The following is a 12,550-nucleotide window of genomic DNA, read 5'->3' as shown; positions in this document are numbered from 1 at the left end:
TGAACTGCGAGAATATTAACATTCTATATATCCATATTTAAATACTGTCTGTAAACGTTTTCTTCTGATACCTTGTGCTTAGCAATAACCCATCAGGGGGTATTTCAATAGCTCTCATGCAAATACTGACAACTGTATTAAATCTGCATTCATCTTCCAAGAAATAAACACTCCTTCCAGTTTCATTTTAAATAAAAACCTGTATAGGTTCAATGTGAGAAATGATTAAATACATTTAAAAAATGCTAAAGTTAGCTATCATGCATATTTTTGTCTTTTCTGTCACATCAATGCAGCACGTCTGAGGCAGAAAGGATACCAGTGCAACTGAAGGCCAAAAGCTTAATAATATACGTTAATTCACACAATTACAATCAATGCTAAGACGTATTATGCCTATCTCACACCATCATCATAGGAAATATGACAACAGGAGTTGTGTATAAAATTATGCTACAATATATGAAAGAACCTCTCTCTTTTTTTTTCTTCACCCTTATAAGACAATAATGTGCGTCTAAGATATTTTCATGATATCCAACAGATGTCTTCCAAATGCCAGCAGAATTATTCCCCACCGTAAGAAGGCACTGCAAGGCAAGCTACAAACCACTGCTGATGATTGCACACAAGTCTTTTGCATGAGCATATATAAAGTATTAGGCCTCATTCCTCATTGATCTTCTTCTGGTTAGCAGATCAGGGCAGTGTCTCAAGCACCCATGAACCAGTGACCTTAGCTGGCAGTAATGAGCAGTGCTGCTACTTGTGAGAAAGCCCGAGAGGCAGGAACCCTCCAAAACAGCAGTGCAATGCTGGAAACATGAACTCTGGAACCCAGCAGCCTAAAGGAGCGAACACTTGAAGAATTTGATTCTCTTTGACTTCTTATCAGTGATCTTGACTGGGTTCCCTGATCCTCCATTGTTGTCAGTCTACCAAGGAAAAGATACAACAGTGAGAAAGTGTCATAAATTCAGCCTTAAGTCAATTAAATTGTAAGATCTGTTTTAAGAAGTTCTTCACAACTTACAGTCTTCGAGCTCAGATTGTGTAATATGCCTCTTCCCATAGTATAAAAAGCCTGGAGAGACAGAAAAAGCAATGGTTTTATACATATCAACTATAGAAGCACTTATGTACGATACTTTCAGGGCGCTAGCGTTCAGCTTACCTCTTCTACATTTAAACTAGACTTTGCACTTGTCTCCAAGAACTTAACTCCATAATCAATAGCCAGCTAAAGGAGAAAAAATACAATGTTAGTGTTTTATACTGCATAAGAAAATTGCATTTATATTAACCTTGGAAATGTTTTTAGCAATGACTGGCTGCAGAGACTCACCTTTTCACCTCTGTCTTTAGACACCTGTCTTCTGTCAGTCATGTCACATTTGTTACCAAGGATCATCTTCTCCACATCTGACGAGGCATGCTGAGTGAATTGAAAAGGCTCATTAGAAAAGGTTGTTAAAAATATTAAACTTGTCCAATGACAAAGTCGAACAGCAATTCTGATGATTACACTTTCATCCTAAAGAAAGACGCTTTTAGTGTTGGTAATATAAATTCAGAGCTCACCTCTTCAATATTTCTAATCCAGTTTTTGATGTTGTCAAAGGATTTCTCGTTGCAGATGTCATAGACCAACATAATGCCCTGTAAAAATGAAAGGAAAAGAAAAAAAAAATTATGGAGCCCTGAAAAGAAAGGGAAAGTAAAATGTATAGGGGCAAGTTGGAAATGGAGGGACTTACCATGGCTCCTCTGTAGTAAGCTGTGGTGATGGTGCGAAACCTCTCCTGCCCTGCAGTGTCCCTAAGTACATCAATCAAATAGATAAGGTCTGGAAGGAAGCTTCTCTTTCAAATAGCAAGTCTCCTTTTTAAAAGAGAAAACTCACTCAAAATACACTTACCAAATCTGGAGTTTGACTCTCTTTCCGTCCAGCTCTATTGTTCTGATCTTGAAGTCTATCCCTGCATTTGAAATAAGTCCAGACAGAGTGGCGTAAGCTCATGCTTACTGCATTGATCAGTTTACATGACATCATCCGAAATGAAACAGCCACACAGGAAACCACATATTTCTCCTTAAAGAAACTACAGAGCCAACATTTAGCAGGACATCATTTAAGATAACAACAAAACTGCCTTGGCAAAAAGTAGTTCAGGGTACATCAGGGGGTTTGGAAAATAAAATTAGCACTAGCAGTATTGATATGAACAATATGGAGCAGTAGGTTAACGCTGTTTACGGTCAAAAGCCTACTTTTTTATTTTCTTTATAAGTATTTCACCTCACTAGTGGACGTGAGCCTCAAGAAAAAAAACATTTTTGTTTTTTATTTTATCCCATTGTCTTGCTCTCATGCAGTTACAACCTTTTTTAGACATAAGGGTGTGCATGACACACATTTCAAAATAACAATCATAATGATAATAAATGACAATATCAAAGACTCTACTGATAAAGGACGTAAACCTATACAGTTAAGTAAACCGCTGAATCATATTTTTATGTATTTTTCCTTGGGGCGTCCGCAGGGTACTCACCTATTGTGGATATGAAGGTGGTATTGAAGGAGTCCTCGCTGAATCTGAATAGCAGACATGTCTTGCCGACTCCGCTGTCTCCTATAAGCAACAGTTTAAATAGGTAATCGTACGTTTTCGCCATTTAAACTAAATGTGACCACAAACGTTTCAATATCACAAACTGCCTGGGATCTCTGGTCTACAAGTCCTCGGCTGTCGGTTGCCGCCTCGAACAGACAGGCAGTAGAGCAGACCCGGTGCCGGATATGGGTGACGTATTATGTTGCTTTGCATCATGGGATGTGTAGTTAAAAGGCAAAGGACGACTTTTAAACCGGCATGAATTTAATAAATGCACAAAACTCTCCTAAAAATGGTGTTGTTCGACCTGTAGCAGCAGCACATGAGTGATGTTACCTTTCTTTTTGTTTTTGTTACTTATTTTATCTATTTTGTCTGAATATGTTAAAAATAAAGCAGTTAGGTGCCTGACTGTCAAACAAGGTGGCGTCTACTTAATTTCATGCCATGCGAGAAAAAGTACTTACCTTATTCTTTGAGGTCCAGTCTTTGTTATTATTTGCCTCTACTTAAAAAAGAATAAATTATGTATTTACTTAAGGTGTATAGTGTTCCCATAACGCCAGTTGCAGCTAAATAGGCTCGTTCATTTAAGTCAGAAAAAGCACGTTAGCTTCCTATGTTGCCTGAATAATTTGGAAAAACGCAATATCCCTTCTTTCACTGAACCTGGTGCTGGTGTGACATCAAATTCTGTGACCCATCAGATTCTGGGTCCCAGTTGCTGTTAACAGTGCAAGTATCTGAATTTCTGGCCCAAAGAATTTGTTTACAATGTTTAACAGCTGTTTGCCAAAAAGTTATTCTGCACATTTAGCTGCACATGTGAAGGTGAAGTTAGGCTGTCTTTTGTATGCAAAAACTGTAGCGCACAAACTGTAGAATTAATCTCTAAAATCAAATCTCAGTCCATTTCTAATTCTCAAAACTAAATGTTTTTTCCCTCATAACTAAATGTTAAAATGAATTGTCCACTGCATTAAACAAAAAAGCATTCAGCATTAAATAACATCAATATAGTAACTCAAAAACTTCACTGCATCTGATTCCACAAAACAGCTGAATGTATTTGAAAACATTGCAATTCATTTAATAAAGTCTTATAAAGTCTTATAAATGAGGGTCAGATTTTGCAGGTGATTCACATTTTTAACTCCCAATGAGGTCATTCTTTCTCCATTTTTTTCCTTACTTCTCCACTATGTCAACAGTGATGAGTATTCCTTACAAGATGATAATCCTTTCCCAGCATGCAACAGTGTGACATATCTTCACATGTCTAAATTTGATCAACAATTTTTGACGGTCCATTTTCATTCAATGAGCCACAATTTATACCAAAGGTATAAATAGCTTTGTGGATCTATAACAACTGTCAAACTAGTCTTTATGTAATTAGATGACTAAATCTGATGGGTAACCTGACCTGACCATGAGCAAAAACACCATAATCTTCAGAGGTTGCTCCTTCCAGAAGAAATGTTTAATGGGAAATATACCACTTACTTATAGTTTTACCATACTCCTCATGAACTAAGGCGTTTGAGGTATTCAACTGCTTCTTTTAATTGTACAGCTTGTATAAAATTAATCATAAATTTTAAAGTGCAACCAAGCCAGCAAAGAAAATTGCTTGGCACAGTGACTTTATTGACAAATGACCCAATGTGTTTTTCTTGACATTACCTTCACAGAAAGCATACAAAGTCTTTTCAGCTTCTGAATAAAAAAAAAAAAGAAAAGTTGTCACATTAATTTGAGAAAGACAAAGAAATGACATGGATCTTAAACAGAGAATACAAGAGAGAAACAAAAATATGGTTTTGATGACCTTAGGACAATTCTCCATGTGCATGTTTGTGTAGTACCACCACACACAAAAGAAAGAAGAAAAAAAAAAAAAAAAACATTGGCAACCCCTCTAAGCGTAATGCCACAATTTTTACATTACAGTTATGAAGTATGAACTTAAAGGCATGGGCCGAACCTTTACAAAACAAATAAAATAATCCAAAACATGAATAAAAATCCCACATGCTTTACAAAGAACTGGCCCTGTAGACTACAATCACTGTGTCTGACATTGCACTCCGCCTCTGGGACCCTCATTGTCCTCCTCATATGCTTCCCCACTGTAGTTTTTCTGTTGTGATTGCAGATCCACCTCACAGAGGTCCACCTCCTCCATGTCTTCAGTAATCATCACATCTTGTTTGGCAGGGAGGAGTCTTTCTAGCTGGTACATGAGATGCTCTGGGAGCCAGTGATTTTCTGGGAACTCCACCTACAAGATAAATTTTTTTTTAGCTGTTTGTTTCAGATGTCTCTGAAAGATTTACCTATATAGTCATGTGACTGGATCTGTTTTTACTGTCTTACCTCAAACCGAATGATAAGCTGTCCTTTTTCATAAGGATCCCTGTATATTGGCATGCCCTCATTCTGAACACATTTGATTTCATTGTGCTTGATTACTTCACCTGTTGACAAAATTGCACAAGTTAGAACATAAGCAAATACTCAGAGGAAAAAACAAAACAAAGCAAAAAGAAAAAAAAACATGTTCAACCTTTTCTGATCAGCTGTTGCAATTACTGTACCTGGCTGGGAACTAATGATGAGTGTTCTGTTGTCTAATGTTTCAATGGTCTTCTTGAAACCACACAGAGCCTCTACAAGTTTGATGTTCATCTTCATTATTAAGTTATCATCTTCTCTCTTGAAAACTGGGTGCTCCTTCTGATCCAGGACAATGATAACATCTCCAGGCTCCGACCCAGGTTCTTGGTCACCCTCTCCGTGGAATGTGATTTTCTGACCGTCTTTCATACCTAATAAACACATTTATTTTCAGTTTGGGCCACTCACTACTCAGGATTTTGGGAAAAAAATATACCTCTTTTATGTTGAAGCTGGCTTACCTTTGTCAATGTGAACTTCAAGTATTTTCTTCTTGCGTTCTACTTTGTGTCCATTGCAGTTCTTGCAGCGGTCCTTCGAGTTAAACTTCTCGCCTTGCCCCTGGCAGTCTGGACACATGCTTTGGATCTGCTGAATCATGCCAGGCCCAACCTGCTGCACCTTAACATGAACTCCTCTTCCTTTGCAGCTGGAGCACTTCTCCAATGTGCCCTTTTTACCACCATAGCCTGTGATTAAAAACAAAAACTAGTATAAGCTAATTTTCTATACTGTCATATACATTCTAGACCCCAAAATAACAGCATAAATTTTCTTTTTAAAAATTTCTTCAGCACTGACCATCACATTTCTCACAAATGACATTCTTCTGAAGGCCAAGCTTTCTTGTAGACCCATTGTACATCTCCTCCAGAGAAACACTGAGCTGGTGGACAACATTCTTTCCTACAGGGGAAAATAAATGCTTAATACCACAAGATTGCAATTATTACTAACAGCATCAAGCAAAAGTTCTAACTTTAAAAACATATCTGACCTTTTCTCTCTCTCTGCATCCGTCCACCTCCTCCAAAGAACATATTGAACATGTCCATTGGAGACGTTCCTCCACTCATGCCTCCTTCTTTGATGGCTTGTTCCCCTCCCTGGTCATACAGGTCTCTCTTTTTTGGATCAGACAGCACCTCATATGCTTGAGAGATGAGCTTGAACTGTTAAAATAAAAGAAAAACCACTGAGTCACTTTTAAAACAAAGCTGAGGTTAGAAAAGTCTACCATTCTCTCATGTAGTGGATGGTGACTAGCACTAAGATGATCATTATTTTATTTTTAAAAGCAGAAGTCTCTAAATGTACTAAAAGATTATTTCTAAACATGTATGTTCAACTGAATACGAATTAAATTGCCTATACACTGAACAGGCATTTCAGTTCAGTGTGAAGGCTAGTCTTTCCCAACGTCAACAGTGAGGCTGCGGTCTGGATGGTTCCAGAAAGTTCCCGGTGTCCTCTGATCGAGGCATGAGGTTTTAAAATTAGACAGGCCATTTCCAGCGGTCCTCTGGCGAGTGTAATGACACCGTAAAAGCCCATTCTGCTTCACTCACCCTCTCTCCTTCACTTGGGTTCTTGTCAGGGTGATATTTCAGTGCAAGTTTTCTGTAGGCTTTCTTGATTTCCTCTGGTGAGGCTTTGGGGCTGACACCCAAGAGATCGTAGTAACCGGTTTCGTGAACCATGGTGAACTGCCTTCAAAAATAGTAATAGAAATAAAAAAAATAAATAAATAAAAAGAGGGAGGAAAGCCTTAATTTATCTAATTGTTTAATATGATTTGTTATCGATGTAGAAGTTAAAAAAAAACATGACAAAGCATTGATGTTAGCAAGCATTACTCTAATAATTTTCACATTACCCTTAACGTTTCATCTGGATCAGCTTAAAGACATTTGGTAATATCGGTAGAGATATTTTAAATTCAGTCAGTTACAACACGTTTTGAATCGATAACGTTAAGAAACCGACAGCACGTGCATTTGATAACAGAAAAGTAGTCCGCTAACATAAAGACTGAATGGCTCCGCTAGCATGTTGAAGCTCTCCAGTTAAATAATCTTTAAAACAGTCGTAAGGGAAACTTACTTGCCAAGTGCTTGAGATTCTAGGACTGCTAGGGTGCCACTTAACTCTGAATCTAGTTGTCAGGGGGAAGGCGGCTCAGTCTTATAGCCGCGCCGCTGCGCAGAACTTTCTCGAGCGCTCTGAGGAGAGACCGGATGTGTCGTTGACTGGGAGCGCAGCGGAGTCTAGAAAGGACTGGTGCAAAAACGGGCAGGAGGGAGGGGGTGCTGCTGCAGTATCATCTTCCTGAATATCTTGACCTAATTTCTAGAAGTTGTATTACTTTGATTAAAAAAGAACAGTGGGTGAAGGGAGCGTTTATAATATTACATAACGAGCAAATGTAGTAAGACGGTGGGGAAAGTTTGTACCTGCTAAATTAAGAGACGCTGCGACTGAGGAGAATGTAGATGTACGTTTTAGACTTCCACCGTTACGGTTTATTAAAGCTTACATTATGTGCAAGAGTTAATAACGGATACAAGGGCTCCTTGCATCTCCACAATGGCAAAAATACTTTAAAGTTTCAACTGTAAGCCCTATTCAGTACATTTTTTAATTGTTTCTTGTAGGTGAAAAATTAACGCTTGCCAATGAGATCTTCCTTATTCTCTTTGGGATTTCAACCCATATTTGATATAGATATACCTGTACACTATTTCTGCCACTTGGTTGTGACGTTCTATATACACTGTATTTTTTACTTACACCCCACTACTATGATGATAAATTGTTTTGAAGACCTCTTTGCAAAGCCTGTACTTGGGGTTCTTATGAAACTTATTTGTGCCTCAGGACTGCATTTCAGACCAACCTTTTGTAGCCACTAGCACCACTTCTCAGTATCAGCTGTTCAGAGTAAAACTTTTTTCCATGACAGTTCTTCCTTTTCTCATTAAACAGTTAAGGGTCATCTTCCTGATGTACTCCTGTATTCCACATATTTATAGAAAACAGCATGGCTTGATAAAAATTGAAAGCCACATAGATTTATGAATGTATTTATTTGCAACTCAGTGTGTGATTTGGAGAATAATATAAGACTGCTTTACACATGAAAAGACTGAGCTAATTTAAATTCATGACAGCCCAGTGTGAGCAGACCAGTTCATTGCAGTGGTACCCACAGTCTTCCAGGCTTCACAGTCACTGAACACTTCATGAGGCACATTGAACTTGTAACAGGTGATCTTCTTCTGTCATTAGAACCTTTCCAGAAAAAAAGAAGCTCATCGACATACTTGAGGACAGGTAAGCTATCTAAAATTAACTTGTTGTTGACCGTAACTTCTCTGTATTCTGCAGTCTATCACCAGTTTTGCCAAAGTGTTGAATAAACATACTTGCCCATCTGCTGTTAAGTAGCTCTTTACTACCTCATTGTGAATATAGACAAGGAATGGATGCTTAAAAGTCAGTGCAATTCAACGAGTTTATTGTATTTTGTAATGAGTTGGAGTGAACTGTCATTTTGCTGTCATTGAAAATACTCCTATGGACAAAGCAAAGGGGGTTTAGCTGCACCAAAAGCCTGACATTGTGCTGTCTAAACAATGCAGCTGAAAATTAGAACCATGTGATAAAATGAAAACAGCAAGCCAATCCTTTGCCAGAATTTGAGCCAGAGTTTACACGAGCTGTTTTTGCTGTTTGTTTCAGTGTGGTGTCCTCATCTCAGGAGTCTATGGCACAGTTGCTGACAAGCAGTGAAGTACTTACCGCTGTTGGTGAGTTATGAGATCAGATTAGGCTACTGAAAGAGAGATCTAAACAGAAAACAAAACTGATTGTCTTCCACAGCTGAAAGACCATGTTTGATTCACAGATTTAAGATTTCTATCTTTGTAGGAGAGAAGGCTACTGAAGAGTTTGCCAGCACTTGTCTTGCTCCTGCTCAGTCTCTTTGGACCACTGATGCTAGAAAATCTGTGAAGCTGAGGATTGACGAGGGATGTCCAGAGGAACCTGTCACAGTCCACCAGATGTTCAAAGCATCGGCTGAAAAATATGGAAACCTGCATGCACTTGCCAGCAAGAAGAACAACAAATGGGAAAAGATAACTTTCTCGGAGTATTATCAATTCTGCAGGAAAGCAGCCAAGAGTTTTATAAAGGTAACCCCCCCGCCCCGCCAAAAAAAAAAAGACTTCACCTTTTCAGTGAATGCTAAGTGACACTGTCAATGGCCAGTTTTCCAAAAGCAAAGAAAAAAATGTGTTGCTTGTGCAGCTTGGTTTAGAGCGATTCCACGGAGTGGCAATACTGGGATTCAATTCGGCTGAATGGTTCTTCTCTGCAGTTGGTGCCATCTTGGCAGGGTGAGAATTACACATACCAACAACAGATCAATCACTAATCTGAGTATTTTAATAACTGTTCACACTGTACATTGTTTAGCTGTTAGCACTCTCTAATCTTATTCATCACACATTCACAGATTTCTTTTTTTTATCCCATGATTATTATTACCATTTGTTCTTCATTACAGAGGAATAATGACAGGAATTTATGCAACAAACTCACCAGAAGCTTGTCACTATGTTGCCAGTGATTCCAAAGCTAACATTATTGTGGTAGAGAACCAAAAGCAACTGGATAAGATATTGCAGGTAAGACTAAATTGATTTAAATATAGGCCAACTATAGACAAGTATCCATTCATTTAAAAATGACCCCCATCTTGCTATTATAGGTAAGGGATAGACTACCCCATTTGAAAGCCATAGTGCAGTACAGTGGACAGCTACAACAGATCTCAAATCTCCACTCTGTAAGTATTTCTAATGCCAGACAAAACAGTTCACACCAAAGTGGCAGTCCGTGTTGTGTTTAAATTGTCATACTGTTGTTTTTGGATAGTGGGAGGAGTTCCTGGAGCTGGGTCAGGATATTTCTGACAAACACCTGGATGATATCATCAGCAGTCAGAAAGCAAACCAGTGTTGCGTCCTCATCTACACATCTGGCACTACAGGCATGCCAAAAGGGGTCATGCTTAGTCATGATAATGTAAGTGTCATACTTATTCATAATCATCTAAACTCAGTAAGATATTGTTATATGTAAATATATTATATGTTAAAGAAATAATGTTCCATGTTGGTTTGTGATAACTATACAGATCACTTGGACTGCCAAATGTGCCAGTAGGGTTGGAGACATGCATCCAGCAGATACTAAACAGGAGTCACTTGTGAGCTATCTGCCTCTAAGCCACATTGCTGCTCAGATCTATGATCTGTGGACAGGCATCCAGTGGGGGGAGCTGGTGTACTTTGCACAGCCAGATGCCTTAAAGGTAGAAATAAAAATACTTCAACTGAGCTCATACTCAGCTTAAACTTTAACAGGCTTGGGTGCGAGCCTTTAGTAAGTGTGTTAAATTGTTAAAAAAATACACATATTTAATTAAAAACATTAGTTCTGTGAAGAAAAAATCTGAACAATACAGATCATAATTTTATGCATTTAAACGCTGCTAAATTGTTTTTAGTGATTTTTTTTTAAATCATTCTCTTTAAAACAGGGAAGCCTGGTAACTACTTTACGAGAAGTTTGTCCCACATCCCACATGGGTGTTCCACGGGTATGGGAGAAAATGATGGAGAAGATAAAGTTGGGAATTAGTCAGTGTGGATATGTTAAAAGAAAACTGGTGTCGTGGGCAATGTCAGTCAGCCTGGAAGCCAGTCAAAGGTGTATGCTGAAGTAGGTGCAAAATAGGTTTGAATTTTCTGAATTCATCTGAAATGTGTTGCAACTTTTATATAATTTGAGGGCAATAACAGCCATGGTATTTATGTTTTTTATGGGTCCAAAATGTATGCCAACAAATAGTTTGATTAGTTTTTTAAATTCTCTTATTTTTCAAAGGGATGATGAAAAACCCTTCCTCTTCTTCCTGGCTGACATTCTGGTGCTGCAGAAGCTTCGTGCAGAGCTGGGCCTGTCTTATTGTGAAAAGTTTTTCTCCGGAGCAGCACCAATCGGAAGTGAAACTGTGCAGTTTTTCCTCAGCCTAAACATTCGCTTGTATGAAGCCTACGGCATGAGCGAGTGCACAGGACCCCACTTCATGTCAGGCCCTAACGCTTACAAACTACCAAGGTAAAACCACAGGGATTGTAAAATCTGCCATGTTTGTATGCTTATATTTTGAATTTTAATGTTTTGAGTGCCAAATAAGAGACAACATTCTTTTTCGCATAGCTGTGGTAAAGTGGTGCCTGGCTGTCAATACAAACTTGCCAATGTGGACTCTGAAGGGATTGGTGAAATTTGCTTTTGGGGACGCAACATTTTCATGGGTTTCCTCAACATGGAGGACAAAACAAGGGAAGCTTTGGATGAAGATGGATGGCTGCATTCTGGTGACTTGGGGAAAATCGATGAAGAGGGCTTCTTATACATAACAGGAAGGATAAAAGGTAACACAATCTGAGTACAAACGGTCACTTGCAGCAAACTGTGTGAGTTCACGTTGTGTAAAGTCCTTTTCCATATCTGAGTTCATGTTCAGGGAACAAGATATTCCTTCCTCTGTCCTTGTTTTGTTTCATAAACAGTTGAAATGTCAGCAGGCCCTCTCTTTCCACTTAGAGTTGATCATCACAGCTGGAGGGGAGAACGTTGCTCCTGTTCCAATAGAGGAAGCTATAAAAAAGGAGCTTCCTATCATCAGCAATGCCATGCTGATTGGTGATAAGAGGAAGTTCTTGTCCATGCTATTAACTTTAAAGGTAAACTGTCATTAGTTTGTCACAGGTGTACTGATTTCAGTGGAGTGCTATTTTGTTTAAACTTTCGTCGTGTTCCAAATTGCTAAGTATAAAGTATTTGAGAGAAACATACGTTTTAATTCTCCTGCAGTTGTGATTTTCTGTGGAATGATGTGATGTTGGGGATGAAATTCTGCATTTCAGTGTTGTAGCAATGCAGAAACCATGGAGCCAACAGAGGAGCTGAGCATGGAGGCCGTGGAGTTTTGCAGACAGCAAGGCAGCCAAGCATGCAAAGTGTCTGACATAACTGGAAGAAGAGACAAAGAGGTGTACGACGCAATTCAAGAGGGAATAGACAGAGTCAACTCTGTAGCCATCTCTAATGCCCAACGTATACAAAAGTGGGCTATTTTGGGGAAGGACTTTTCAGTTTCAGGAGGGGAACTGGGCAAGTAAAGCACGACTTAATGGCTTAATTATAGCATTTACAGAATATAAGATGGTTACATAAAATAAACTTGACTTGTCTAATGCAATTTTTCAGGTCCCACAATGAAGCTTCGCCGTCCTGTTGTCTTGAAGATGTACCACGAGATTATAGAGAGCCTTTACAAAGAAGCATCATGTTCCTGAGGAAATTATTCTGTAACTGTTTGAAATCACACATCA

At 38.7% G+C, this 12,550-nt stretch overlaps 3 protein-coding genes across 4 annotated transcripts; 1 reads left to right on the top strand and 2 right to left on the bottom strand.

Annotated features, from left to right (window-relative positions):
- Positions 1 to 62: 62 nt before the first annotated feature.
- On the bottom strand, positions 63 to 2,788 carry LOC121647123 (ras-related protein Rab-8B-like). Its single transcript, XM_041996293.1, has 8 exons — positions 2,556 to 2,788; positions 1,919 to 1,979; positions 1,758 to 1,818; positions 1,582 to 1,659; positions 1,346 to 1,435; positions 1,175 to 1,240; positions 1,034 to 1,084; positions 63 to 935 (listed from the first exon to the last, which is right to left on the bottom strand). The coding sequence occupies exons 1-8, from the start codon at positions 2,677 to 2,679 to the stop codon at positions 846 to 848; spliced, it is 621 nt and encodes a 206-aa protein (XP_041852227.1). The 5' UTR covers positions 2,680 to 2,788; the 3' UTR covers positions 63 to 845.
- Positions 2,789 to 4,247: 1,459 nt separating this feature from the next.
- dnaja (DnaJ heat shock protein family (Hsp40) member A) lies at positions 4,248 to 7,327 on the bottom strand. Its single transcript, XM_041996287.1, has 8 exons — positions 7,182 to 7,327; positions 6,647 to 6,788; positions 6,076 to 6,250; positions 5,880 to 5,984; positions 5,540 to 5,767; positions 5,219 to 5,449; positions 4,998 to 5,098; positions 4,248 to 4,902 (listed from the first exon to the last, which is right to left on the bottom strand). The coding sequence occupies exons 2-8, from the start codon at positions 6,776 to 6,778 to the stop codon at positions 4,687 to 4,689; spliced, it is 1,188 nt and encodes a 395-aa protein (XP_041852221.1). The 5' UTR covers positions 6,779 to 6,788; positions 7,182 to 7,327; the 3' UTR covers positions 4,248 to 4,686.
- Positions 7,328 to 7,424: 97 nt separating this feature from the next.
- acsbg1 (acyl-CoA synthetase bubblegum family member 1) lies at positions 7,425 to 12,545 on the top strand. Of its 2 annotated transcripts, none has more exons than XM_041996285.1 (15): positions 7,425 to 7,692; positions 8,367 to 8,411; positions 8,820 to 8,887; positions 9,009 to 9,274; positions 9,390 to 9,478; positions 9,649 to 9,769; positions 9,853 to 9,930; positions 10,020 to 10,169; positions 10,282 to 10,458; positions 10,687 to 10,868; positions 11,034 to 11,267; positions 11,370 to 11,587; positions 11,760 to 11,899; positions 12,083 to 12,329; positions 12,426 to 12,545. In XM_041996285.1, exons 1-15 carry the CDS (start codon positions 7,571 to 7,573, stop codon positions 12,512 to 12,514), a joined length of 2,226 nt encoding a protein of 741 aa, XP_041852219.1. In that variant the 5' UTR covers positions 7,425 to 7,570; the 3' UTR covers positions 12,515 to 12,545. The 2 variants fall into 2 exon arrangements, with proteins under 2 accessions (XP_041852219.1, XP_041852220.1); XM_041996286.1 differs by having other exon boundaries at positions 7,652 to 7,692; positions 8,307 to 8,411.
- The last annotated feature ends 5 nt before the right edge of the window (positions 12,546 to 12,550 follow it).

This window comes from Melanotaenia boesemani, chromosome 10 (assembly GCF_017639745.1).
Source record: "Melanotaenia boesemani isolate fMelBoe1 chromosome 10, fMelBoe1.pri, whole genome shotgun sequence".
Classification (NCBI taxonomy): Eukaryota; Metazoa; Chordata; class Actinopteri; order Atheriniformes; family Melanotaeniidae; genus Melanotaenia; species Melanotaenia boesemani.
The sequence above is the reverse complement of the archived record's forward strand: the minus strand, read 5'-3'. Positions and strand labels throughout refer to the sequence as shown.

Excerpts from the sequence above, each read along its gene's own strand:
- LOC121647123 (XM_041996293.1), bottom strand. The coding sequence starts at position 2,679 with ATGGCGAAAACGTACGATTACCTATTTAAACTGTTGCTTATAGGAGAC. Across the intron at positions 1,241-1,345 it reads CTAAAGACAGAGGTGAAAAG|CTGGCTATTGATTATGGAGT; the intron begins GTGAGTCTCTGC and ends TTTCTCCTTTAG. Across the intron at positions 1,085-1,174 it reads CTAGTTTAAATGTAGAAGAG|GCTTTTTATACTATGGGAAG; the intron begins GTAAGCTGAACG and ends CTGTCTCTCCAG.
- dnaja (XM_041996287.1), bottom strand. The coding sequence starts at position 6,778 with ATGGTTCACGAAACCGGTTACTACGATCTCTTGGGTGTCAGCCCCAAA. Across the intron at positions 6,251-6,646 it reads ACCCAAGTGAAGGAGAGAGG|TTCAAGCTCATCTCTCAAGC; the intron begins GTGAGTGAAGCA and ends TTATTTTAACAG. Across the intron at positions 5,450-5,539 it reads TGAAGTTCACATTGACAAAG|GTATGAAAGACGGTCAGAAA; the intron begins GTAAGCCAGCTT and ends TGTGTTTATTAG.
- acsbg1 (XM_041996285.1), top strand. The coding sequence starts at position 7,571 with ATGTACGTTTTAGACTTCCACCGTTACGGTTTATTAAAGCTTACATTA. Across the intron at positions 9,275-9,389 it reads CAGCCAAGAGTTTTATAAAG|CTTGGTTTAGAGCGATTCCA; the intron begins GTAACCCCCCCG and ends TTGCTTGTGCAG. Across the intron at positions 12,330-12,425 it reads AGTTTCAGGAGGGGAACTGG|GTCCCACAATGAAGCTTCGC; the intron begins GCAAGTAAAGCA and ends GCAATTTTTCAG.